General features: G+C 50.9%; 2 protein-coding genes across 3 annotated transcripts in view; one reads left to right on the forward strand and one right to left on the reverse strand.

The window, feature by feature from the left end:
* The window catches only part of USP37 (ubiquitin specific peptidase 37), a 102,641-nt gene extending 94,353 nt beyond the window's left edge, over positions 1-8,288 (forward strand). The window contains exons 25-27 of one of the 2 annotated variants that reach the window (XM_047083468.1): positions 44-127; positions 6,773-6,869; positions 8,177-8,288. In XM_047083468.1, coding sequence (XP_046939424.1) covers positions 44-127; positions 6,773-6,830 — 142 coding nt within the window. In that variant the 3' untranslated portion in view covers positions 6,831-6,869; positions 8,177-8,288. Of the gene's footprint in view, positions 1-43; positions 4,701-6,772; positions 6,870-8,176 lie in introns of those variants that run through there. The other variant, XM_047083469.1, reaches the window with a different exon arrangement.
* VIL1 (villin 1) lies at positions 4,771-25,067 on the reverse strand. The gene is made up of 19 exons (XM_047083470.1): positions 24,879-25,067; positions 24,475-24,549; positions 23,458-23,654; positions 21,873-21,981; positions 21,594-21,704; positions 19,824-20,026; positions 19,635-19,713; positions 19,343-19,441; positions 18,546-18,699; positions 17,920-18,020; positions 17,690-17,827; positions 16,931-17,089; positions 15,723-15,902; positions 15,094-15,239; positions 14,240-14,384; positions 13,600-13,788; positions 11,417-11,485; positions 10,176-10,316; positions 4,771-5,678 (listed from the first exon to the last, which is right to left on the reverse strand). Exons 1-19 carry the CDS (start codon positions 24,951-24,953, stop codon positions 5,565-5,567), a joined length of 2,484 nt encoding a protein of 827 aa, XP_046939426.1. The 5' UTR covers positions 24,954-25,067; the 3' UTR covers positions 4,771-5,564.
* Positions 25,068-26,896: the final 1,829 nt, after the last annotated feature.

Below are 26,896 nucleotides of genomic sequence, written 5' to 3' on the forward strand. Positions count from 1 at the left end.
TTACTAAATGTCCTGTTTTGTTTCTTTTTTGTTTTATTTTAAGGGAGATCTTCGATGAGCTGCTGGAAACGGAAAAGAACTCTCAGGCAGTTAGCATGGAAGTGGGGAAGACCGCTCGTCAGGCCTTGTGAGGAACAAACTCGTGGGTTGGCAGTGCGCACTGAGTATTATTCCCTCTTACTGCCGCCCGCCTCACCTTTCCTCTGCCCGAGGAGAATTCGGAATTCTACTTGATGCGGGAGCAACAAACAGCTCAGGGCCAAACCAAAAGATGAAAATTGCAATTATGTGGAACGCTCCATTGCTAATTGTTTTATGGAAACTTTGGTCTCACATCTGTAGCTGATTATCCTCTTTTTCTCCTACAGTAGTGGCGCTTCCTTTTGTCTTAGGGATACGTGTTGTAAATATATACATATGTACATACACATCCACACACACATATATGTGGAGTGAATGGAGCCTTAAAGAGTTAGGATGAGTCACCAGAGTATGCCTGCTCAAAGTTAATAGCACAGCAGTCTGAGAAGAAATGAAGGTGTCAAAGAGTCCATTCACCTGAGAAATGTGTAAAGATATACATATCAGTTGGCATTTAGCTTTTATGTTCCTTGAGTAGTTTTCACTCGAGTCTACACTCTTTCATGTTTGTTTCTTATTAGTAAAGTTCACTGGAAAGCCAGCTCTCCATGTTACACTAATGACAGTGTGTCCTCCTTGGTAAGGAGAGGCATTTCTGCCACCTGACATGAGGAGCTTTTTTAAAAAAATTATTTCATGGATTTGTAATGCTTTTGCTGTTTACATGCAGTCCCAAGAAATGGATTGTTGGTGCTTTGGAATGTGTTATGGTCCCCCATTTGGTATTCATTCTACACTTTGCATTTTCTTTAAAGAAATTTCCTTCTCAAAGTATATTCTTTGTATATCATCTATATTATTGTAGTGAAGATAGAATCTTTTCTTTTTCTTCCGTGTCATTCTTCCATGGAGCAAACGTTACCCTAAAAGATTGCAACCAAAACTTTAGGAGGTTGGGATTCCCCAGCAAGGATACTTAGGGATAAGAAAGAATGCTAGCATCTGTCCCTTGTACATAGGTCAAGATGAGGATTCTTGCGTTAAATCTAAAAACTCTGGACCCCTAGAAGCCCTGCTGCAAATGGGAAATTAAGTACATGAGCTATTGGATAAAGAACATTTAAATCATTTGCTGCCTGGCTTTGCCCTTAAAACCAGGTGAGAGTTATAATGAGATTGGTTTAGGTAATCCCAAGAGCTAACAAATAACAAAGGTGTGTAATGGATTTATCTTTTTAGGTGCTTTGAGTTGAGGCTAAATGGGAGTGCAGTATTAAGTGCTGCATTAGTCGCTCAGCTGCCACAACCAGCTTGGTTAGTAAGCAGCTTGTGAAACCATGTGAAGAATGAGTTTCAGAGGAGAATTCTGTCCACAAAATAATTTTTGTAAGCCCAGGAATCATTAGGTTCACACAGTTAAGTATAGCAAAATGAAACTTTCAGTATTTTCTTTTATTATAAACAAGGAGGTAACTCTTAGCTCTCAGGTAGGGACAAAACATCAGTTTTTCAAGGGAAGTAAACATGTTAAAGTCCGCCATCACAGAAGGTGCAACATCTTTTCTGGAAGATGGCCTTATGAGAGCTGCAGCCCCATGCTTGGACGTGTTCTGACATAGTAACCTGTTCTAAAATGTTCAGTTTCCAAATTGTAAATGGCCCCAGCACTTTTGGTTAACTACCAATGAAAGCTTTGCCTCCTGCCATTTACCTACGCATTACCATAGTGAATGTTCCAAAATGGTATGCCAGTAAGTTGTGCAAGAGTAATATAGAGCAGAGGAAAATATTTGTTTTAAAAATTATAGCTTTTGCTGGGAAATAACTGGTTTTCTCAAAAATGAGTGAAGTGGTGATCAAATTCTGTAGCTATTTAGGACTTCTCTTCCATGTGTTTGTATTTGAGAGCTTTGAGAGGTACTGTTAAAAATGGTTGGAAATGATTTGAAATGGGGGATGGATGCATTAGGGCATAAAAAAAATAGAAATGCCATAAGCCTGATTGCCCATGAAGTGCCCTCACTTGATTTGTTTTTGTAGTGTGTGTGTGTGTGGTTTAGAAGTACACGTGACTCAGAAACCTGATTTGATTTGATCTTCATTTCTTGGGCTGAACTTGTTAGTTGGAAATAGGTTACTGAGGTAGATGACTTCTCTCACCACTTGTACGCTTGCAAGTTTTGGACTTGAATTTTCTTTGGTAGCTGTGCATTGTTATGGCCTGTTCGGCCTTCCCCTCCCCCTGCGCTCCTTATCCATCCCCCCTTTCACTACGTGTTCTCATTCAGGTTCAGTGAAGGGTTCATGACTACAGATGGAGATTTCAGCTGGACCACGTTGAAAGGGTTTATTGGTTTTTTGAGCTGGCTGTATATATTTAAAAATTATAATAATATATTATATATATATATATATTTTTTGCACAGTCTGATCAGTTTGCTCACAATCAGGGGGATGGGGCATTGGGGTGTTGGGGCCGCAAGGGACAAGTTAGATAGGGACAGAGTGCTTCAGTCCCAGGCAGCCTACACAGTAACCTTTCTGTTGAAAATTACCAAATAGGGTTACACTACTTTAAATGACATTGAATTAGAACTCGACAGCACTTAGTTCTGCAGACAACTGATCTTAATTGAAATTTTTTTGAATGGAAAACTAACCTAAAATCCAGACTTACTGACTCTTATCACCTAATATTATGGAGAATTGGAAGTTGCATGTGGCCAGATGGCTGCTGTCCCTTTAGTAGCCATGACTGTAATTTAGGCCTATGAGGAGATAGCCTCTGTTTTGTGGGGGTATTTATATGTGTGTGCACACTCAAATCTAAGTTTTGTCTCAGCAGGTAGAGTAGGAGGCAAGTCCATGAATTGTTCTTCTATTTATATTTTGATTCCAAAAGCTATGTTTACTCGAGGTGATCTGTTAATTTCAGGCCTAATTTAATGGCTCAGTAACAGATGTAACAAATGTAAATGTGTTTACATTTTTTAAAGTATACAGTGATACTTACAAATCAGCTGATTAACTCTGGGAGGCAAATACTAGACTATACATTTCTTTACTTCTCTCCTTGTTCAAGTGTAGAATTCTTCCAAAAGAGAAACTTTAAGAATTAAAACCTCAGCAGGTGAATTTGTGAGTTTACTTATTCCTCCATATTGCAGTTACCATTATGTAACTATGTAAGCATAGCTTGACGCATGTACAGCTACAGATATGGTTGTATAATGAAAATTATTTGGAAACACCTGAAGTGAAGATCTCTTGGCCACGTCACTATAGTTGAGTGTTAGGAGTGTAGAGAGAGCATGGGAGTGGGGATTGGAAACCTACAGGAGAAAAGTAGTTTGTTTTTTTGTGATCTGAAAAGAGTTTGTGATCTGAAAAGAGTTTATATTAAAACAAATAAATATGACTCTCTCCCTCTTTCTTTGTCCTCTGAAGTGACTGCAGTGGACGCTCTCAGTCATCCACACTTTATTTTTTTTCTCTCTGATTTAACTGACCTCTCTCAGGAGGTCTTTTGTTTTAAATCAGAGAAACAGCTACATCTCCCAAGTATATTTGAATCTTGTATATATATGAGATTTTTGGAAAAATCAAAACCCAGTACCAGATGCAAGTCACATAAGTGTCCCCCCAAAACAGGTGTGTCCTTTTCCTCCTCTCCGTCTTGCTTTAACACTGAGTAATGCTCTCGTTAAGTGTGTACCAAACCTGAACAGATTTCTGCCATCTAACATCTTCCTCATGTATCACTTCAAAATTCTGTCTCTTGGTATGTCTTATTAACATCTGAAAAACATATATATGATTGGAAACTAGAGTTTGTTAGGCCTTGAGAGTTTTGTGACAATTCTTTGGCTGTGTGTCACCACAATCCTTGACTCCTTTACGGCATGCTTTGATTACTAGACTTCAGGCAGTCTTTTCCGTTGTATCATATTTATACACAGTAAATTTTTCTTTCCATGTGTGCTATATGTCTGAGGTTTTGAAGTTTTTAATTAAAACAGTGTGCCAGTATGAATATAAGCAGTTGATTTTAGTAACATTGAACTTTTCTTAAAGTACCTTAAGAGATTCAAAGTATAGGCATGTTTACTGGCAAAACAATAGAGGGGAATGAGGGTCTGGATCAGGACCCAAGTTCAGTAGGTCAAATGCCAAAACAGTAAGAGCAATCAACTGACTGGCCTATTTCAAAAGCAGAGGGGCTGCGGGGACTGAGCCCACACACACATCCCCTCCCCAGGTCTCCCGCCCTCTCTTGAGTTTTTGTCCTTGCATCCCAACTCCTCTGGCCTGTTGTCAGTGTTGCTTACTTATGCTGTAGAGAGGAAGACAGAAAAGTAAAGGTCCTACACTTTGCCTAATTGAGCCACTACCAGATTTGCTGGCAGCTTTGGCCACATTATTTGTGAGGTGATTTTCTTTGTGCTCAGAGTGACTTGATTCTGATTTCTTTATGTTGTTTTGTATGGAGCGGCACTTTATCTGTGTTTTAGCAGAACTGTTCCTCTGTATCGTTTATGGTTTTTCCTTGTTTTTGTTTCCTTTTTAAATTATGCATAGAGTTTTTTGTGTGTGTGAAATTAAAGCCTTTATTAACCTTCTGTTGGTTCGACTGTTATTTCTAAAAAGGACATATTCTTGCAGACACTTGCATTCTTAACCGATCACGTGTTGAGGTTCTGAGATCCCTTTCTGTTGGCCTTCTGACTTGGATTTCCGTGCAGCCCCATTACAACTTAAAGGAAACGGAAGGGCAAACCCAACCAGTGGCTGTGGTCAGCACGGAGTTCTCGTTTTCATTTGAGGAGCTGGTGAAGCTTTACAGAGGTTCTGGATAACCGTTTGTAAACTCAGCATTGGCCTTTGCTAAGCTCTTTTGCCTTATTAGTACCAAAGAAGGGGGTGAAATAGCCTGCATTTAAAACCCAGTGGATATGTTGCTCTCACTGGGTACCCGTTAGTGTTGTGAGATTGCCTAACAGGTCCTTTTCCCAGGCCATTCAACTCCTACAGAGGAGGAGTCCCCTTTAACGTCTCGCCTAAATCAGGAAAGTGAAGAGGAAAAGCCATTACGCTGGGAAAGATCTTCAGCCCACTTCCTGTAGATAAAAGTGTCACAAGAGAGGAAAAGCTAGGAACGGCTCCTCAGAATTCTGATGTCCCGTGGAGTGCCTGCTCTTCTCAGGAGGGAAAGCTCTAGAACAGGATGACTAACAGTGATGCAATACCTGAGGATAGAAACAACGTGACCCCCCCCCCCCTTCATGTCTCAAATTGGGATCACAGTGTCTTTACAGAGGTATCATTCTGGAAGAATAGGTAGGTTACTCAAAGGTGGCAGTGCCACAGAAGGCCGCTCACCGGTAACTAAAATTTCACCTCAATTAGTGTAGGACTCACATCCCGGTCATGAAAAACCAAGCAGGGTAGGGTACTGCCCTCCAGCTAGCAGCTACCCCTGCTTCTCAAAACAGGCCTTTTTGTTTCTTGAGGTTTTGTTGCTTCCATTGAGGGAGGGCAGAGAAGGCAGTGGGCGTCATCCCCAAGGCCTTGGTGAAATCCTCGGGGGACAGGTGCTCCTAGAAGGAGAGAGGAAGCAGAGGACAAAGGTCACACTCTTCCCCAGGGTTTACTTTGATGAGTCTTATGCGTGTGGGGTGGCGATCACATGAAAAGCAAATACAGGCAACGTCAGGAGAACCAAGAAAGAAATGGGAGTCAGGTGGCATTTTGAGGTCCAAGAGGTTTGATCCCTGAATTTGGAATGAGTTCAAGATGAAGTAGATTGAGCTCCTTTCTTTTGACCCTAGATCTGAAATAAGAACTTGACTTAGCTTGGTTAAGGAATTTGCTAACTTGGGGGAACGTCTTAGTTTTCCTCTCTGTAGAATGGGGGAAATTTTTTAAAGGCCAATATTTGCTTCTCTGTAATGTTTTTATGGGGATGAAAGTAACATTACATGTGAAAGGGTATATGTTTCCCTAAGAAAGTATCTTGTTCATCTGTCTCACTAAGCAGTGAACCTAAGCCAGGGGACCCTTCTTTCTGTGAGTCTGGCCCATGGAGGAAGCAGATGAGCTGCAGAAGGGAATCTACCCGGGTCTGATCTAGACCAAGTTGTCTTTACCACAGGAGGCACAGCTCTTCTGGCAGAAGCCCCTAGCCCTTGAGGGCTTGCCCTCCTGGGCCCTGACTTGCTCAGGCTCAAGTTCACCCGGCAGCCGCCCCACCCCAATGGGCAAAGTGAGCAAGCGTGTACAGCCGTGGCACTTACAAAACAGCTGGCTAATTTGAGCAGGAGACAAAACATTTGGATGACTTACCCTATATTCTCCAGTCCTATGAAGGGTCTAGAAGGTTAGCACAATTCTACCTTTTTACTCTCAGCTTGGAGATCATGACTGGGAAACACCTTTCTAGGCCTGGAGTATGTATGTATCTTTCTCCATTAGATGAGGGGATTGCCTGAAATGACTGTTGCTCCCAGCTGATACAATATAATAGTGGTGCTGCTTAAGGCAAGCTAAGTGCTATCAAGGCACACTCAATGTGAGAACCCCAAATTGAAGCTGCTATAAGACAGCATCTCCCAACCTTCATCTCTGCTCCCCAGGCACCCAGAGGGGAGGGGTGGTGAGAGCAAGGTTTTTGTTTTTTGTTTTTCAATCTTAGCCCACCCTGCCACCCCAGAAGACTGTTTTATCCACTCCTGCAGAGAGCCCTTAATTGAACCGCTTGGAAAACATCCGCAGATGGACCTCAAGCTCAGGTAGGTCTGATGCCTCAGTTCTCTAACCTGTCTTTAGATTTGCCTCCTACCCCTGGGCATTCTGTCCTCAAGGATCCTGAGAGCACTGCCCACTCCCCCAGGCAGGGAGGAAGGGAGTAAAGGTGGGCGGTTTGGGCATCAGTGGATGGGGAAGAGCTGCCTACCCCAAACTGGTTTGTAGCAAACGCCCGCTCCAGGTCCCTCACAGCTGTGGATGCAGGTGCCCTCTCAGCCCCAGTCAGTCTGGCTCCGCTGCTTGGTGGAGACTTCTGGACTCTGACCCCTAGGCTAGATAGCAGGAACTGCCCATCCCAGTGGCCTTGTATCTTTCCCTAGTCCTGTTCTTGGACTCTGTGGTCCTGCCAGCTGATTACTGGCCTCACCCATACCCACATCCGCCTCTCTGTGGTTTACTCACTTACGCTCAAACACTTGGATTATCCTCTTGCTACTGCCTGCAGCCAGACCCACCACACCACTGTTCATTGTCTCTGGCTCCCCTTCCGACTTTGGAGCAGCCAGCGAGGCCTCAAGACCTCTCCTACTCTCCCCACTTGACCATGGACTTCTAGCTCTCCCACAAGAATGTATGTTACTCCCATGATTAAAAACATCGGCAACAGACAACTGAGTTTTTAAAAAGGATCTTAGATTTTGTAGACTCTGTCTACCGTGGTAGGGTTGTTTTGATGCTGTTTGTCCCATTCAAAACCTGCAATCCCTCCAGCCTCCCATTGATCACCTCGTTCAATAACACTGGCTGCCCCTCCTTTTAGAGACACTTGGTGCCACATGATGATACGAGAGTAACAGCAGGGCTCCAAAGACCTGGTTCTTGCTCTGACTTGGCTACTAAGTAGCTTTGCCAGTCACAAAAGGCAAGTGACTTCCCCACTCTTCAGTTTTCTCAGGTGTAGAGCAGGCAGTGAAAATAGCAGGTTACATTTGCAGAGCACTTTCTATGTACCAGGTGCTGGGCAAATAATAATTTGTAGTATTACTATTACAGAAAATATATTAGGATCATCCCACTATTACAGTGAGGACACGGATGGTGGGCAGATCTGGGAGAGAATGCACGAACATGGTCTCCAAGGTGAAGGGCAGGATACAAATGCTTTGGGAACAATATACTTAAACGTATATCGGGCCCAGATCGCTAACAGACTTCTTGGAGAAATCAGGCATCTCTCTTCTGTAGAGTCCTTAATTCATGTGTAAGACTTGACAAGCTCTTCTTGTCATACTCTTGTTAAGAGCTTTTTAACAAGTTAACAAGCTCCTCTTGCCATACTCCCTCCCTACAGGTGACAGCGCGGGCCTACAGCTGCAGCCACCAGAGGCACCGAGCGCTGGTGAGTCTCTCCCTGGCGCTCCTCTGAATTGCCTGCCCACCAAACGTGCATCTGTTCGCATGTCACCCGGCGGGGGGTGGGGGGGGGGCCTCAAATGGCATGGCTACCACCCAATTCATGCTTGTCCCCTCTAAGCTCAGTCTGACCCAGGGTTTTGTTTTTTTTTTATCTCGGAAAATGACACAATTCCTCCCCCCATCCAGTAATTACCTAGTGTCCTTGACTTTACCTCCTAAATATTTCTCTAAACCACTTCCTTCCCTTACTTCCCCAGCCACCACCTATTGTAGACTCCCCCCCACACACACACTCAGTCTGCCCAGGGCTGCTGCTTCTGCACCATCCATTCTTCACTTTTCTTTTTTAAAGGTTTTATTTTATTTTTTTAATATTTATTTTTGAAAGAGAGAGAGGGAGAAAGAGCGCGCGTGCACACATGAGTGGGGGAGGGGCAGAGGGGAGGACTGAGGCTCTGAAGCAGGCTCTGAGCTGATAGCAGAGAGCCCGATGTGGGGCTTGAACTCACGAGTCATGAGATCATGGCCTGAGCCAAAGTCAGACGCTTAACCGACTGAGCCATCCAGGTGTCCCTAAAGATTTTATTTTTAAGTAATCTCTACACTCAACATGGGGCTTGAATTTACAACCCCAAGATCAAGAGTCACATGCTCTACCAACGGAGCCAGCCAGGTGGCCCTATAGTGATCTTTCTTTTTTTAATTTTTTTGAGAATAAATCCTTTATTTTGAGAAAGAGAGAGAGAAAAAGAGAGAGAGAAAGAATTCCAAGCAGGCTCCATGCTGACATAGCACGGAACCCTGTGCAGAGATCGAACTCACAAACCATGAGATCCTGACCTGAGCCGAAAACAATAGTTGTACGTATGCTTAACTGACTAAGCCACCCAGGTGCCCCTACAGTGATCTTTTAAAAGCATAAATCTAACTGCTACTCCCCTGCTTCAGCCATAATGGTTCCTGTCCACTTTTTAAAAAGACACCACAGGGGCGCCTGGGTGGCGCAGTCGGTTAAGCGTCCGACTTCAGCCAGGTCACGATCTCGCGGTCCGTGAGTTCGAGCCCCGCGTCAGGCTCTGGGCTGATGGCTCAGAGCCTGGAGCCTGTTTCCGATTCTGTGTCTCCCTCTCTCTCTGCCCCTCCCCCATTCATGCTCTGTCTCTCTCTGTTCCAAAAAAAATAAATAAACGTTGAAAAAATAAATAAATAAATAAAAAGACACCACATTCCCAGGGCACCTGGGTGGCTCAGTGGGTTGAGCATCTGACTTCGGCTCAGGTCATGGTCTCACAGTTCGTGAGTTCAAGCCGCACATCGGGCTCACTGCTGTCAGCCTGTCGGCACAGAGCCCACTTCAGATCCTCTGTCCCCCTCTCTCTGCCCCTCCCCCACTTGCGCTCTCCCCCCCACCCCCAAAAACACACCACATTCCCTAAGGTGACGTAGCAGGCACTGCTCAGTTGGGCCCCTGGCCCCCTGGCCTGCCACTCCCCAGCTCTGCACACCACAGCCACTCTGGCCACCTTGCAGTTTCACCCCAATGCTATGCTTATTCCCTGCCTCTGGGCTTCATGTATGCTGTTCCCTTCTCCAGGAATAACCCATTTTGCCTGAATAATTCCTGTCCACCTTTCAGAAGGAACTCTGCTCTGACTATAATAGGTTTCCTTTGGGAATACTTTTCATGGCACCTGTACTTCACCTGTGTGGTACTTATCATCACTGAAATGAAATAATAGTGTAATCAGGGTCCTTTGAGCCCTCTCTCCCCACTGAGATGTCACCTCACATGAAGGCAGAGACCAGGTCTGTTTTTGTTCTCTGGCATCCCCCCAGCACCTAATCACCTGCAGGGCACAATCTGGGCTTCAATTAGTGTTGTCCGGCAATCGGCAAGCCGTATCTCTTCATCCTCCTCTTCCAGTCTGACCTACCTCCTTCCTACTGGGGTCCACACCCTCAGGGAGCTCCTCCACAGTCTTGTTCACCAACTGTTCCAGGGGAAAGATGGGTAGAGGCCCAACAATGAGGTTGGTGTTAGCATTGAACGCATCCGGTTTGAGGCTTGTGATCTCCTAGGGAAGAAAAGGAAACCACCGGTTAATTCTGCTGGCTTGTGGCTACCTCCCAAGCTGCTTATCTCTCTGGAGTCAACATTGATACTAGGGCACCTCCTTCCTGAAGCCTTCCATGACCCCACCACCCACACACACTCCTCATAAGAATACATTTGATCGGACCCATGAGCTAAAACTTGGTGGATTGTGTCCAACCAAAGCCAATTGGTCCGAGATGATTATTTTGTTCTTTGACTTACAAACTTCTTCATGGCTTCTCATGATGGATGTTTGAGGTCCACCTTGGACATTTATGATCCTCTTTCTCTTATCGGTTATGAAATTGTGATCAGTAAATTCACTTAGCCTTGACCTATATATGCCTTCCAACGCAACCATCAGTCCACCGAGAAGGGCTTAATGAGTGTCACGAGGTACTCAGCCTGAGGGTGGGGCCAAGGAGCCAGGTGCATTATCTGATTACCCCAGCATGCTTGTGGAATTGCTCTCATGTTCTGGATACATTTTTGCAGAGTCTGCTTGGACTCAGTTCCCCTGCAAGCCTGGGAACTTCTTGAAGGAAAGGTTTCGCTTTCAGATTTCCTTATCAACCAGGCCGACAGGCTAAATGAGTTTCTGTTAACTAACTCAGAGACTGCAGTTTGTATCTGGAGAAGTCTATCCCAGGATGGCCACGGCAGAGAAATCATTCTTTCTCAAAGTGTAGTCCATGGCCTAATTGCATCAAATCACCTGGGCTCTTCGTTTAGAACGGGCAAATATTCCTGGGTCTCAACCCAATTCCACAAGCCAGAATTTGGGGCAGTGAGTGGGACTTTGGGATCTGCATTCTAATCAGCTGCCCCTGCCCCTCACTCCCGGCTCCCATCAGATTCATGTATGATCAGATGGGGGAACCATACCCTAGGAAATGGAGGAGAAAAAAAAAACAGCCAGAGGCCTTGAAGTTAAACAGCAAGGACTTCCAGTGGGGGGGGGGGGTGGTGGTTAGCGGTTCATGGTGGGAAGTAAAGCCCAGGATGCTGGTGTCCTCTCTGGAGCTTTCTCAGCTCCCGCAGGGCTGGCCATCGTCAGCCGGCCACCTGCCCCGTACTCACATCAGTAATCTGGCTCCAGTCCCTGGAGTTTCCAAGCTCCGCCTTCAGGTCCTCATAGGATTTGGCGTTCTGCACAGAAAGTAAATAACAAGTTAGACCCGGTTCTCAGCAGAGGAGATGGAAGAACTTTTTCCTTCAGGAGTTGAAAGAAGGTTGGTCTAAGGCTTGGGCGTGGGAAGGAGGAAGAAGGGGCTCAGGGGCTGGAGGGGGGGGACCCTGAAAAAGGAGGCTGGATGGCGAGGATGGGCACCCAAAGGGCTGACAGTCAGAAGAGGCCCCGCTCAGCCCCACGTGGGGCTGGAGGCCACACTCAGAGGCAGTGCAAGCAGCCACGTGCAGCCTTGAGAACCTGCCTACACCCTGCAGGCTCTGGGGAACATGGGGGCCCTGGAGAGCGGGGGCGGGGGGGGACCCTGCCGCCAAAGAGCAAAGGGAGTTAGAAGGGACCTTAGCTCCACGAGGAGCCCCGTCTCCATATCCCCAGGGCCGGGCACCAGGCATGGCGCACCCTACTGGAGTTATGCTGAGTGAAGGAGTGAGCCCACGCGTGAGCCTGAGAGAAGCCCCCCAGACTGGGGCGAGGGGAGGGCCGCCAGAGGTGTTGACTCAGGACACTGATATGAATTTTAGAAGTTCTGGGGCGCCTGGGTGGCGCAGTAGGTTAAGCGGCCGACTTCAGCCAGGTCACGATCTCGCGGTCCGTGAGTTCGAGCCCCGCGTCAGGCTCTGGGCTGATGGCTCAGAGCCTGGAGCCTGTTTCCGATTCTGTGCCTCCCTCTCTCTCTGCCCCTCCCCCGTTCATGCTCTGTCTCTCTCTGTCCCAAAAATAAATAAACGTTGAAAAAAAAAATTAAAAAAAAAAAAAGTTCTGGCATCTACCCCCTCAGGCATAAGTTTCCTCTTAAGAGTGTATCAGACACCACGTGCTCCCCCTCAGGTTCCCCTCAGGAATTTGACGAAAGACCTGACTAAAAATAAGTAGAGTAGACCATAAAACATAGACCCACAAGGAATGATACGGCCATAGACCACCCCTCACACAATGGAATCGGGCCAATCAGGACTGGACAACGCAGAGTTATCCAGCCAATAAGGGTAGGACCTGAGAAGGAACAAGGGGGAAGGGAGGGGGGCTGACCAGAACCTTATAAAACAAGGACCCTCGCCTAGAGTCGGGGCATTCACTTTCGAATGTCCCCTCTCTGTAAAGAGAGCTTTCCTACTATTCTTACTTTCTATACTTACTAAGTATACTTACTTATACTCTCATAAACTTTTGCCTGCTGCTCATAAAAAAAAAAAAAAGAAAGAAAGAAAGAAAAAAAAAGTTCTGGCATCTAGATTTGCAGCCTTGAGATTTGTTTATCCTCAAAACTAAATTCAGCCCATCAGCCACTGAAAGAATGCTTTCAAAAAATGTATTTGAGGAAATGTATTTGAGGAAATTAAGCTCTGGTTCCCTAAACTCATCTGTTTTGCCACTTTAGTGCACCCAAAGCCACTGGGCTGGCACTCTCTACCTTAGCCTTCCTCCTTCCTGCAGAAAACCTTCCATTTTGAGGACCTGCCCTCTGCTTCTATGTGCGACCAGTTCCGGAGAATCCTGTGGAAGTCTGACTCCCTGTCCCTCAGGTAAGGACCACGTGTATGACCCATTTTGCTTAGAATTCGGTGCCGGGAAGATATTTATCTGTCCTTGAGAACTGACATGTTTCATTTCACCTGGCTTACGGATCCACCAACACCGCCTCAGAGAAGTTTCTGCGATGATAGAAATGTTCTTTTTCTGTGCTGTCCGATAGGGCTACAGAGCACTTAGCTTGTGGCTAGTGAGCAACTGAATGTTTAATTTTGTTTAACTGCAGTTAAGTTTAAATAGTACGGTTCTAACCAATAATGTCCAACAGCCTTCAGCTACATTGGATCCATAAGGCAAGGCACTGAACTGAGCCTGGGTTTTTGATAGCCTTCTTTCCTCTCCCTCACCAGGGGGGTTAATGGTTTTATGCAGCCTTACTTTTTATTCTAGGCCCCCTCAAACCCCTTTACAAATATATCACTGGTCATCTATCGCAGTAAACAGAAAAGCCTGGGAGTCTGCCCTGCCCTTGTGGTGTACCACGAGCGGCCACCTGGAGGAGGATGTGAAGGGCTATAAGGATCAGGGTGGGCTGGCCACTTACACTCCACTTGAAGGGATCCCAAGCCAGGAACCAGCCTGTGAAGGTAGGGGGCTCGTATCCCTGCTTCACCACAATGATGGGGGTCTCGGGGTCACGGCCGCTGGGGTGGGTCTTGAGGTATTCCTGCACCGTGACGGCTGCGGCTTTCTTCTCGTCCTCATTGGCACGCTTCCCGATCCAGAAGAAGACCTGTGGAGAATCCAGGGTTCAGGCGGTCCTTCCCGTCCTCCCTGGCCCACAGGGCTCTGCCTCGATTCACCCAGGCTCCGATGACCAACAGTGGCGCTAAGTGACCTTGGGCAGGCCCCGTCTGGTCTTGACTTTGCATCTGGGAAATGAAGAGGTAGGACAGATGTCCTGTACTGGGATATTCTGCCAATGTGTGACTCCCAGCCTCTCCAGAGCTATAGACATGCCACATGGAAAAAAAAAAAAAAATTGGACTTTGGGAAAATACATCCTGCCCTGCAGCCCCATTGGGCACATTCCTCTCTACCTGCCTCCTTCTTCTGTAGGCTCTTGTTGTTCATAATACTACTCCCAGGAAGAATCTATAAGGGAGCCTATCCATTAAACCACTATTTCTTGGCTTTGGAGATGGAGATGGTGGGAAGGGAGGTTCCCCAGGCCTCTGTCCTACCTGGTCCCAGACATCTAGCAGGAACACATCATCCTCATCCAAGTCATCCTGATTGAAGTCAGGGATTTCTGTGGCCAGGAAACACCCGGTCTGGTTGGAACATTCAAAGAGCCGGGGGGTGATGGCCAGGGTTTCCTCCTGCAATCTGCAGGATGGAGAGAAAATTGTGTTGCCAAGAAGAAGGTAGGGGGACAGAAGAATAGAGGATACAGAACTCTGGCATGGAAAGCCTAACTTCTAGGAAAATACTCTTTTTTTTTTCTGCTCACACGTAAAGTCCCCCCTCCTCCCAAGAGTCTAAGAGTGCTCCGAGGGAGAAATCCCCACTGCCTTTCTAGGACATCCATTCCAGTGACTCTTCTATGGGCCCACTGGGAAATTCTTTCTGCTGTCTTCCCTCCGTGCCCTCCTACGGCTACTGCAATATATGCCCTTTTGCTTCTGAACCGGGGAATGGTGGATCATGGGTATTCTTCAGAAAAACCATTTGACAGAGTGTGTACAGCTGGGGCTTCTCAGCATCCAGGTCCTGTGTCAGCGCTAAAGGTCAGGGCTCTGGCATCTTCTTCCCAAAGGGCAAGCCTGCCCCTCTCATTGAGTTGTTTCTTATGGCTGTGAACTCCCTTTGCCACGAAGACACTCCCACCAGGCCCGAGGCACACCCACACAGACACTGCACTGCTCAAGAGGCTCTGAGGGTATGGGCTGCCCTTGACTCATCTTGTAGCCCTGGGGACCTGGTATACAGAGTCCTCAATTCATGCTTGCTGCAGGCTCTGGGCCATGGGATGGAGATGCTGGGAGGCTCTCCAGCCTCAGAAGGTGAGCTAGAGGCAGAGGGACCCCGTAGTTACCTCTTGCTGCTGGCATAGGGCGCCTTTCCACCCAGGGCCATCCAGAAGTTGGCCGGCTCCTGTCCTTCCACCACCACTTGCTTGTCCGTCCGGGAGATGATGTCAGCAACCATCTTGGCCATCTCCCGCTCATCCCCGCTACAGCCCTGGGGAAAGAGGGGTCAGCTGTGTTGGGGGAGACCATCTCTAGTGTCACATTCACTGGCACAGAGCTCCTGCATCTGAGAGGGCTCTTCTGCCTGGATCAGGACCCCATGTGCACCCCTCCTGTGCCTGACACTCCAAAGAATGGCAGAGGGGACAGGAGTCTGCACAATCCTTACAGGGCAGGAAAAGGAATCCAAGAGGCTGAGGTAAACGGAGAGGCAGCGACAGGCACAGGGATAGTGAGAGAGAGCCTGGACACAAAGACAGACCAACACTGAGACAGCCAGGGGTAGCCAGAGACAAACAGAATGAGAGAGACTGACCCAGACATAGAGGCAGAAAATGTGAGGGTGGCCAGACCCAGAGCTGCAGGGGAAGGAGACCAGCTAGGAAATTAACAAGAAGGACCTACTCGGCCTGAGGCAGGGGGATCCCGAAGACCCACTTGAAGAGCGGGGGAGGCCACTAGGCCCTGCACGCACCTTCCCACACCACAGGTAGCAGCAGGACTGGGTCTTAAGGATGAAGACGTCATTGGAGTTGAGGGAGCTGGCCTGGGCTGGGACCTCAAAGGCCTTGGTGTTGTCGGCTCTGTTTCCCTGGACCTGGAACAGCTGTGTGGAGGCCACTGACTCCACTTTGTTGCCTCGGGAGGTGCCTCCCTGCAGGGTGTGGGGAGACGGCAGAGAGAAAGAGGTGGGAGCAACTTAGTAGAGACGATGGAAGATTCTCGAAGGGCACAGAAAATAGAGAGCAAGAGAGGCTGGGGGCGGGGGTGGCGGTTGCCCGCCCCCAGGTCCTCTGATGCACCATCACCAGAGTAGCCTTTCCAAAACATTGCTTGGGTCATGGCACTCCGCTGCTCAGAAATCCTCAGTGGCTCCCCACTGCTTACAGACTAGAACCAGCTCCTCATCCCAGCCTTTGAAGGCCCCACATGACTCAGGCGCAAACTACCCTTCCAGACCCGCTCTGCTCTCTCCAAACCTTCCCATGTAGCTCGCCAGGCTTCTCACTGTCCCATGTGGGTCCCCTCCTCTGGGTCTTTGTCTTTGCTGTGCCTCCTGCCCTACAGTTTACCTCTGCTGAGCCCTTTTGCTCCGACCCTGATGTCAAGGGCTCCTCCAAACCCCCTTTCTACCGTGAACTCCCTGCCTATCCCAGATTACTGTATTCACACTCTCCTGTCAACTCAGCTTGAGTTTCTGGCATTTAAGCACACAGGGCCTCGGGCTGTGAGTTCACTGCTCTCCTAACAGGACCGTCAACAGTAATGCACGGCCTTCTCCAGCCTTGGCCCTTTGCAGAGGGCCGCAGACTTCATAGGTGCTCAATGAACAGGAGGTGTCTATTCCGTTACGTTGGAAGGCACCAGTGCAGTTTGGACAGGCTCATCATTTGGGCTAATCTAGGCACAAGAACTGCCTTTCTCATGTAGAGGATCCAGGGAGATGGGTGGGCAGAGAAACAGCACTTGCACATGTCACATACTCATTACGTATTCTTAAAGTACTGGGTGGTTGTTTCTATCACCAGTTCCACATGGCTGATGGGGCTTCAAACAGTCCTCCCCCATGAAGACTGCCCTTCACCTCCAGGCCGGCCCCCCCCAGGTCCCCTCCCCCATCTCCTGACGCCCACCCCACCGCAAATGCGGGGACTGCCAGGTGCCTCAGGTCGGCAACCACACCTGGTAGACCACCATTCGTCCCTTGAAGATGGCCATGAGGTGTGGTGGCTCCTTGCCCATCGGGACCCGGATCTGGACCGGTTCATTGTTGTACTTCTGGTCCAGGATGACGGCTTGATAGGCAGAGGCTGCTATTTCATCCTTGCTGGCCTGGCTACCCTGGGGACGAGCACGACGGAAGGGGTGGGATGAAGTCAGCTCCAATTCTGACCCCGTCTCCGGCTGCAGCAACAACTCCATCCCTGTTTCTCACCCAGCCCCAAACCCAACTGTCCTCCCCACCAAACCCTATCCTGGACACAGCCCAAACCCAATCTGCCCCAGACCTCTTCTGGTCTCATCCCCATACCTTATCCTTTCCCAGCAACCCCCTACCCATAGTTCCCCTGCAACCCCGGCCTTAACCCCAGACCTCCTCTCCTTCTTACTGGGGGAAACAGCATGGCTACCATAGCACTACCCCCAGCACCCAAGCATCTCCCTGCTCACTCACATCTGGACACAGAAGCCCAGATGAAGGGAATGTGCTGGAAGCCATGGAAATTGGAGGCTCTGAGAACCCAGAGAAGGGGAAAAGGTTGTATATGGGGGTACTCTGTGCCACTGGGATCTCATAGCCAAAGCAGTCCCAGGATGGAAAATGGGTGAGTTCCCCATCACCAGAGGTATTCAACTCAAGGGTGATGGCCACTTGGAAGGGGTAGAGCAGGGTGGGAACTGAGCTGGCTGTGCTCTGGGCAGGGAGGGGTGGGGCCTGACCTGCCAGATGTAGAGCAGGTAGTGCTGCTTCTCGCCAATGAGGTAGGTGTAGAGCAGCAGGTAGCAGTCACCCCCGTAGAAGTGGCCCAGCCACTTGGAATCCACCGGCACCAGCTCTAGGTTCTCAATGCGCCACACCTGGGGCCAGCACCAGACCGGTGTGAGGTCCAGGATGGGCTCCGCCGCCCCCGCCACCCCCCCCCAGCACCCACTTTCCACCCTCACCATACCTGCACCTCCCCACTGCCATCGTCTACCATCTTCTTCTGGGCGGCCACCTGAGGTTGGACGTGCAGGGACATGGCATCAAACTTCACCTGCTCCACTTTGGCTGGAGGGAGGGGGAATCGTGACACTGGCCGTCACCAACTGAGATCCCCAGGTCCTCCCAACAACCCCGATAGCTAGAATTCTTAGATCCATTTTACAGGTGAGGAAACCGAGGCCAGAGAGGTCACAGAGCCAGAGAGTGGCAGTTATAATGTGAAACCCTATCTCCCACCCCTAAGACTCCGGCTTCTCCAGGGCCTCCCAGAGGAGCCAGGAGAGGGACAACACTTTTTCCCTCCTGCAGGTGCCTGGCACCGAGCTTGCCTTCAGCAACTATTGTCTGGTGAGAGACTGAAGCCGTCTGGTTTCCAGAGAGACTCGACCCCATTCCAAAGGAGAGACAGGTGCTTCTCAGCTCCCCTTTTGTGACAGCTCTGAAGTTTACCCATGTGCCTCATGTCCCCACCCCAGTCAGGAGCCCAGAGCCAGGGTAAAAGCGCGCACGGCAGAGGCGTGTCTGGGAAGGAGGACAGGAGGCAGGCGCAGACGCTCTTCCAGCCCCACCCTGCCTCGGGCGGGCCCTCACCCACGGAGCCCACATTGTGGATTTTGCCCAGGCCTGACGTCTGATTAGGTAGCGTCCACTTCTGGAAGAGCTGCTGAAAGACAGCTGACTCGGCCCCATCGTTCTGCACCTCCACCTGTGTGTTCGGGGGGTACTGCTTCGCTTTGATAAAGTTCTGGGAAGAGAAAGCGGTGGCTGGGTCTGTGTCCCTCTCTGAACCCCCATAGCCCTCCAATGCAAGTGACAGCCTGGCTCTAACCCCAACCAGACCCAACCACAAACCTACCCCAGGTCCCAAGTGCAAACTAGAACCCAACCCCAGTCCCAGTGCTGACCCAAAGCTAAGGCCTGCTCTGGCCTCAACCCCAAAACCAAATGAGACCTCAGTTCTGACCCTGACCCCTAGCTGCCATCTCCAGCCTTGAGCCCAATCCCCATTCTCACTCTGACCCCAAGCCAGCTAGGGTTATTGACTCCAACCCCAGTAATGACCCCAAACTCTGACTTAGCCCCAGCCCCCTGCTGACCCGATCCCCTCTTGTAAAAAGGTCAGCTTCCATTTCTCCCTCCTTTCTCTGAACTGAGCTTGAGGTGGGAGCTCACATCCTGAGGAGGCCCCCAGGTTGCCTGTTGGTGGGCCCCTGGTGGCAGACAGCGACCCCCACAGGGGGCTACAGAGCAGACCCTCAGCACCCCCAGCTGAGCTGGGCCCAGAGCTTTGGAGGCCTCTGCCTGGTGGGACGCCCAGTCTGATCCCCCTTCTCTCTCCCTGCTATATCTGTTTCTCTCCCCTTCCCCCCGCCGATCCCCATGCCCACCAGTGCCTGATTCATGGCCCCCATCTTCTCCTGGGTGTTGGAGTTCTTCCCCTTCCACACATAGATCTTCAGGCCCCCCTGGTCCAGGATATAACAGTCCTACAGGTGGGAGAGAAAGACCCAGGGTGGGAGCCTGAGGGTGCGGGCGGGGCTGGGCTAGAGTCTCAGGCACAAAACTGACTCCTTCCCTCCAGGCCAGCCCCAGGCCCCCAGCGCTTCACCTGCTTGGGGGGAGAGCAGGCTGGGTGCAGGGGGACAGGCGGTGGGGCTGGGGGTCTCCAGACCCTCTCACCTCGTGACTGAGCAGGTTTTGGGTGAGTGGCCTCGTGGCAACTTCTGTAACCACCAGCTTTCCCTCTGAGTTAGACACGCTGCAGGATGAAGGGCACAGCATAGACGAGCGGGGTTCTCACAGCTGTCACCCAGGTGCCCTGCCCCCAGGGAGCCCCCGCACCCACGAGGAGCCCAGCTGGACACTCACTGGTACAACTTGAGGGCGGCCTTGAGTGCCGGCTCCACCACCTTGTCGGGCACCGCGGCCTTCAGCTCCCTCCGCTGGCCCAGCACGTGGTTCATGATCTCCATCAGCTTCGGGGTCTCCTTCTCGTTCTCCCCGTCCACCACGCCCACGTAACTGCGCCCGCCCCGCTCCTGGTCTCGGATCCCCTTGGCCAGGTTCATGCCCTGCAGGGAGACCCCGGTGACCCATGAAGGCTGGTGGGGGACAGGGCCGTGTCCACCACCCCACACCATGCCGGGAGAGCCCAGCCCACCCTGCCACGGCCCCAAGGGGTGAGGTGCCTGCCTGCCTTTACCCTGGTGACCAGGGGCAGGGGGGACCAGGATTTTAAGGTACATGTGAGGAAACCAAGTGAACCCCATGGGGAAAGCAGGTTTCTCGTTGGCAAGAGGGGGTTTGGGGTGCGTTTGAAACTTGTGATTTTACTTCATAGTTTTGGACGAGAGCTGAGCCCTGGCTCTCATAGCACTCGGTCTTTTTGCCCCAAAGCGAGCTCGCATGTGCACCCATGCACACGTGCACACACGGCCTCACGTGTGCTCACACACACACGGAGACAACCGTCCTCACACGGAGACACACACACCCCCAGGGGGGACAGTCCACATGTGCTCATGCAGAGACACACACGTGCACACACTCCCTCATGTGCCCACATGTGCGCACACACTCACACACACCCTGGCTCCCCCTCCTCAGCCCCATGTCTGTGTACCTCTGGGTACCTGCATTTCAGCCCCAGGCCCCGGGCTTCTGCAGACTGCGGAGGCCGTATTTCTGTCTCCAGCCCAGCTCCCTGCTGTCATCTCACGTTATCCACCACAGCCCCGTTTGAAGATGCCCCAAACTGAACTTGAGCTCTTCCCCCAATCTGTTGCTCCTGGTCTTGCTCATTTCGGGCAACGGGACCCCATCCACTCAAGCGCAACACCCCTCTCTCCTCAGCCCCATCGCCACCCACATAATGTGTGTGGATCCCCCCTTCCTGTCCAAGGGGCCGGGGCGCCTCCTCCCATCCTCACCCGGATGGCCACAGGGCGCCCTGCGTCCCCGCAGCCCCCACACCCCTTCTCCACTCAGAAGTCAGAATGACCTTCGGTGGCCTCCTGGGCACCGAGAACAAAACCCGAGCCTCTTACTCAGCCTTCTGGCCGCGTAACATGCCCTGCGAGCGAGACTTTCTCCAAGGTCTCTGTTCTCCAAACTCCCTGTAATCCCCATCTTGTGCTCTGGCTCTGCTGGCAGACCCCTCACCAGCCACTTTCTTCCGGCCCCACCCCACCTCCTCTTAGAAGTCTTTCCAGAACCCCCACCGCCACCCCCACCCCTCACCTCTCAATTACCCTCTTCCTGTCGGTCTCCCCCACTTGACGGCCAGACCCAGGGCGGTGCTCTGCCCATTTCCTTCACCACTGGCTCCCTGACGTTTGGCACAGGGTCTACCACACAGCGGGGATGTATTAAACCTCAGTGGATCAGCCATGAGAACACACACACCCATATCCCAACATGCATGCCTCTCCACATACACAAGGAGACTCAGATCTACCTTCCAACACACCGTCCAGGGCAGTCAGCTGAGACCTGGAGACTGGGCTGGTTGGGGGGGCGGGGGGGCGGTACTGGCGACAGAGGTCTGGCGAGTTCAATTGGTAGGAGAGGGGCAGGTGTGCAGGGGCAGGTGAGGGCAGGGTGGGATGGGGAGCAGGGCGGTGCATGGGCAGGGCTTACCCTGAGTCTTTCCATGCAGTTACTCTCCGGCCCGTTCCACTGGATGATAAGCTTCCCCAGGTCCAGGAGAAAAACATCCCCACGGTTGAAACTCTTCCAAGACACCTCCACCTGGAGCGCCAGAGGGCAGGTGTGGCCTCTACTCAGATACTTTCCACAGTCCATCATGTCTTCCCCACCTCACCCCTCCTGGGCCTCTGCCCAGCACCCGGGGCGGGGGGGTGGGGAGTGGGTAGGGAGGACAGGAGGCCACACGCTAGGGCCCTGGCTGATGCCCACCTCTCCGGCCACCACGTTCCTCTTGCCCTTGACATGCAGCAGCCGCTGGACCTGGTAGGAGTTGGTCTCTACTTGCTTCATGCCAGAAGCCACGCCTCCCTTCTGGATCCTGAGAAGAGAGGGAGCTGACCCAAGGGAGTGGGCTGGGAGGTGTGACAGAGCCCGGGTGCCCGCTGCCACTGGGGCCACCTGAGGGCTGGGCCTGGGACTAGGCTGAGGTGCGCGAGGTATCTCAGGAGCCCACAGTTTGCACCCTAGATGCCTCACTCACTGCCTCCCTGCCCTGCTGAGAGGCCCACTAAGAAGGGTGCGTGGTAATGTGGAAATGCGGAAGGACAGAACGGGACTCCGAGGACGGGGACCACAGTGGAGGGGAAGAGGAGAGAGGCTGTGGACTGAATTGTGTCCTCTCCCAAACTCACGTATGGAAGCCTTAACCCCACTGTGATGGTATTTGGAGAGGGGCCTTTGAGAGGTAGTAGATTTTGATACAGTTTAATTTTGTTTAATGCTTATTTTTGAGAGAGAGAGAGAGAGAGAGAGAGAGAGCGCGCAAGTGGGGGAGGGGCAGAGAGAGAGGGAGACACAGAATCCAAAGCAGGCTCCAGGCTCCGAGCTGTCAGCACAGAACCCTATAGAGGGCTCGAACCCACGAGCCATGATATCATGACCTGAGCCGAAGTCAGAGGCTTAACGGACTGAGCCACCCAGGCGCCCCATGATACAGTTTAGATGAGGTACTGAGGGTGGGGCCCCCGTGATGAGGTTGGTGTCCTCATAGGAAGAGACACCAGAGAGCTTGCTCACTCTCTTCACCATGCGAGGACATAGTGAGGAGGTGGCTGTCTGCAAGCCAGGAAGTGGGCTCTCACCAGCAACCAAATCAGCTGGCACCTTGATCTTAGACTTCCCAACCTCCAGAACTGTGAGAACATTAATTTCTGTTGTTTAAGCTACTCGCTCTACGGTATTTTGTTAGGGCAGCCCAAGGACACTAAGACAGGAGAGGTGGCAGCTCAAATGCCAAAGGGGCGGACTGTTGCTAGAAGCGTGGGAAGAAGAGGAACAAGACCAAAGGGAGGGGTGGGGACTGTGGCTAACCGGAGAGCTTCTGGCCTATCCTACTGGTCAGTAGCAACATGGCTCTTGACCATGTTTCCATGGGAAAAGCCCAAAGGCCAGAGCTTCAGACTTTTCAAGAAAAGCTAGATACCTGGGTTTTCAGTGGGAAAGTCCTGCTTTAGAGAATGGAGGAGCAGTTATTTGCCCGTTGGCCAGAGGGAAGACTTGACCGTGAGGCCCTGGAAGGCCTCCTTTGGCACTGAGCTCTCCAGGACATTCAAACAGGGGTTGATTTACGAAAATTCATGGTGCACCTAATTGCCGAACGGCCCCTAGGGCAGCCAAAGACACTCAGAGGGATGAAGACCAAGGACAGGACGGCAGCAGAAATGGGGGTGGGGAAGTGGAAAGAACGAAAATCACCAAAAGCCCATGGTGGGTCCCCCTCACAAGCTCCCCGACAGCCTCAGGCTCCCTCCCCAGCCCAGGCCCCACTCCCTGCCAGCAGTGCACCCCTCCATACACGAGGCCCTGCTTGAAGTAGCCTCGGAAGGCCTCACTCTCGTTGCCCTGGATCTCGCGGTGCTGGACGGCCCGGCCCTTGAGGAAGTCGTCCATCTGTGTGGTGTAGATGGCAGCCGCCCCTTGCTCGTCCTGGGACGAGGCCAGGCCGATCCAGTAGTGGATGTCATAGGACAGACTGCTGCCCGTCTTGTGGATCTAGGGAGAGGGGAGGTGCGGTGTGCCCGAGGCCCTGGGCTCCCACAGCCCTCTCCCCGCCTCCCTGCTTTGCATGGTCTGTCACACACAAGGGGCCTGGGCCACAGGTGAGCTTGGTATCCAGGAAGCGCACGGCTCTGGTGGTCAGGAACCGTGAGTAATGGCCCCAGCTCTGCCACAGACTCGCTGAGACATCGGGCGAGTGGCTTTCCCTCTGGGTCTTGGAAATAAGTGGGTTGCACATAGCAGCATTTTCCCAAGTGATGTGTATGGACCATCACAGGTCTATGAGGTGATGAATTGGGGTGTACAAATGTACATAGGAAATGATTATGTAAAAACTGTATAGCTACTTTCTGCTTGTGACATGGGACACTGCTTTCCACTTATGGTACTGATGTAGAGTTATGTTTTTAATCAATAGATTTAAATTTCAAAAGCGAGTCAGTGTAAGGAAAGATAAAAATGCGTTAATCGTACAGGATGTGGCAAAAACCAAGGAGGCAATATGAAGGGGACTATGGATTCTAGAAATGTGCACCTGAGGTCGGGTGACGTCCCGCTGGCTCTGAGCGTCCCCAAGACTGTACATTCAAAGACGTTCACCTTGGAGCTCAGTGACCAAGGGCAGGGAGAGCCTCTTATATCTCTGACCCTGCAGAGCTACCAAAGGCTGGGCACCTGGGCCCACCCAGTGAATACTGTCTAGGGGTGAAACCCGGCCAGCCCTCCTTATTGCCCCCAGCCACAGGTTTCTTCCCTAATGCCACAGTGGGCTTTGCTGTCTGCTCGGGCCCCTCTGGCACCCGCCCGCACTCACAGCCAGGACTATGTAGCAGTCACCATCGAAGAAGCTGCCGAAGGTGCTGGAAGGAACAGGCACCATCTTCATGGCCTAGGGAGAGGAAGGAGCTCAGAAGGGCTGTCCCGGACCACCCAGAACCCCCAGCTGCCCCGCCTCCCTTGACCCCAGGGAGAGCTGGGAGAGGCGGAGAACCAGCAGGAGGAGGGCCTGAGGAAGTGGACCAGAAGAAGGGATGTGACCATGGGAGGAGGAACAGGAGCAGGAGGAGAGTGGCCCTGGGGACAGGCAGCAGGGGCTCGCACATCAGAGGGCAGGATTTGAGGACAGAGTAATCTCAGGCTCCCTCCTTCCCTCCATCCGTCCCAGCCTGCAGACCCCCCCGCCCCCCTTGCCCACACACACACCCAGGCAGGCCTCACCTCGATCCTCCATATCTGCACCCCTGGGGTGGTGATGTTGAGGGAGCCTTTGACTTGGGCGCTCAGTGTGGTCATGATGAGGAACCTAGGGGAGGGAGACACGGGAACAAGGGTTGAGGAGCTGGGAGCGCCCTGGGTTTCAGGAGCTGCCCTTCCAGCAGCGCAGCCCCAGAGAGCTCCCAACACCACCAGGAGGCCAGGGCTCAGGAACTTGGGGAGGGGAGGGGTTGGCGCTCCACCCTGGGCCCTCATTGGCCAAGGGCCCAGCGTCCAGTCTTCCCACCCAACTCTGATCTTGTCACTCTCTTGCTCAAACCCCTACCCTGACTCCCTATTACCTACTGAATAAAGCCCTCACCCTTTAGCTTTCCATTCAAGGCCCTTTATTTAGCCCCAAACAATTTTTCTTAAGAATTTTTTTTATCAAAGCCATGCTGACTGGAAAAAATTCATACGGACTTAAAAAACAAAAAAAAAAAAAGGAAAGCAGGGGCACCTGGGTGACTCAGTCAGTTGAGCGTCCAGTTCTTGATTTCGGCTTAGGTCATGATCCCAGAGTCTTGGGATCAATCTCCATGTTGGGCTCCACACTCAGCAGAGAGCCTGCTTAACATTCACTCGCTCTCCCTCTGCCCTCTCTCCCCTGCTTGTGCTCTCTCTCTAAACTAAAAATTAAAAAATAAATTTTTTTAACGTTTATTTTTATTCTTGAGATTGAGAACACGAGCTGGGGAGGTGCAGAAAGAGAGGGAGACAGAGGATCCAAAGCAGGATCTGAGCTGACAGCAGAGAGCCCAGTGTGGGCTCACGAACTGTGAGATCATGACCTGAGCTGAACCCGAGTTTAACTGACTGAGCCACCAGGGCGCCCCCAATTTTAAAAAAATTTTTAAAAAGGAAAGCAAAGAATAAATGAGGGCCCAAAAGGGTATGTACCCCAAGAAAAAACGGGTGTTCAAACAAAAACTGGGACTTGAAATTCATAGCAGCTCTACTCACAATAACCAAAAGGTACAAACAGTCCAAATGTCCATCAACAAAAGGCGGTCTATATCCCCACAATGGAATATTATTCAGCCATGAAAAGGAATGAAGGGCTAATACACATTGCAACACAATTGACCCTTGAATACATTACGCTTGGTGAAAGGAACCACACACAAAAGGCCATGTCTTGATGAGTCCATTTTTATGAACCATCCAGAACCGGCCAATCCATACACATAGCAAGTGGAGCAGTGGTTGTCAGGGGCTGGAGGGAGGGGTAAGGGGGATGCCTACTAGAGTTTCCATCTGGATGATGAAAGAATTCTGGAACTAGACCATGGTGATGGCTGGACAATGTTGTGAATGTACTGAATGCCACTGACTTGTATAAAGTGGTTAAAATGGTAAATCTTATGTGTATTTTACCACAATAGAAAAAGTCTGTGCAGCGGCTTCCTGTTCCTTCCTGGCTCCCCCCAAACACCCCTCAGTCACTGTTCTGGTGGCGCCCAAGGAGATCCCACAAGGAGAGGGACCATGTTTGTTGGCTCAGTACTAAATCCCCAGCGTCTAAAACCATGTAGGCATTTTGCTCAGTGAGTGGATGGATGGATGGATGCATGGATGGATGGATAGATGGATGGATGGATGGATGGATGGATGGATGAGTGAGTGAATGACAGAGTGAACTCTCCAGTGTGAACCAGGCTCCAGCCACTGAACTGAAAGAAACCTCCCCTCGCCAAGCTTCTTTTATGGTATCTTTTATGGCTCTTTCCATTTTCACCCGTAGCTCTGTTCTCCACTCCAGCTGCTCATCAGAATCACCTAGGGAGCTTTTAAATGATACCAATGCTTTGCTGCTCCTCAGGTCTATCCCCAGGGATTCTGATTTAATTAGGCTGGGTGCAGGCCCAGGCATGGGTACTTTATTTTCTGACTTTTGGGAGCACAGCATGGGTGCTTTTAAAACTTCCCAGAGATTCTGATATGAGTGAGGGCAGAGAACAGCTTGCCCCCAGTGATTCTCA

This window comes from Lynx rufus, unplaced genomic scaffold, assembly GCF_022079265.1.
Source record: "Lynx rufus isolate CCGP_SWC_20201006 ecotype Redwood Valley unplaced genomic scaffold, mLynRuf1.p SCAF_2, whole genome shotgun sequence".
Classification (NCBI taxonomy): domain Eukaryota; kingdom Metazoa; phylum Chordata; class Mammalia; order Carnivora; family Felidae; genus Lynx; species Lynx rufus.

Excerpts from the sequence above, each read along its gene's own strand:
- VIL1 (XM_047083470.1), bottom strand. The coding sequence starts at position 24,953 with ATGACCACACTGAGCGCCCAAGTCAAAGGCTCCCTCAACATCACCACC. Across the intron at positions 18,021-18,545 it reads CCACAATGTGGGCTCCGTGG|CCAAAGTGGAGCAGGTGAAG; the intron begins GTGAGGGCCCGC and ends CCCTCCCTCCAG. Across the intron at positions 17,090-17,689 it reads ACCTGCTCTACATCTGGCAG|GGTAGCCAGGCCAGCAAGGA; the intron begins GTCAGGCCCCAC and ends GCTCGTCCCCAG.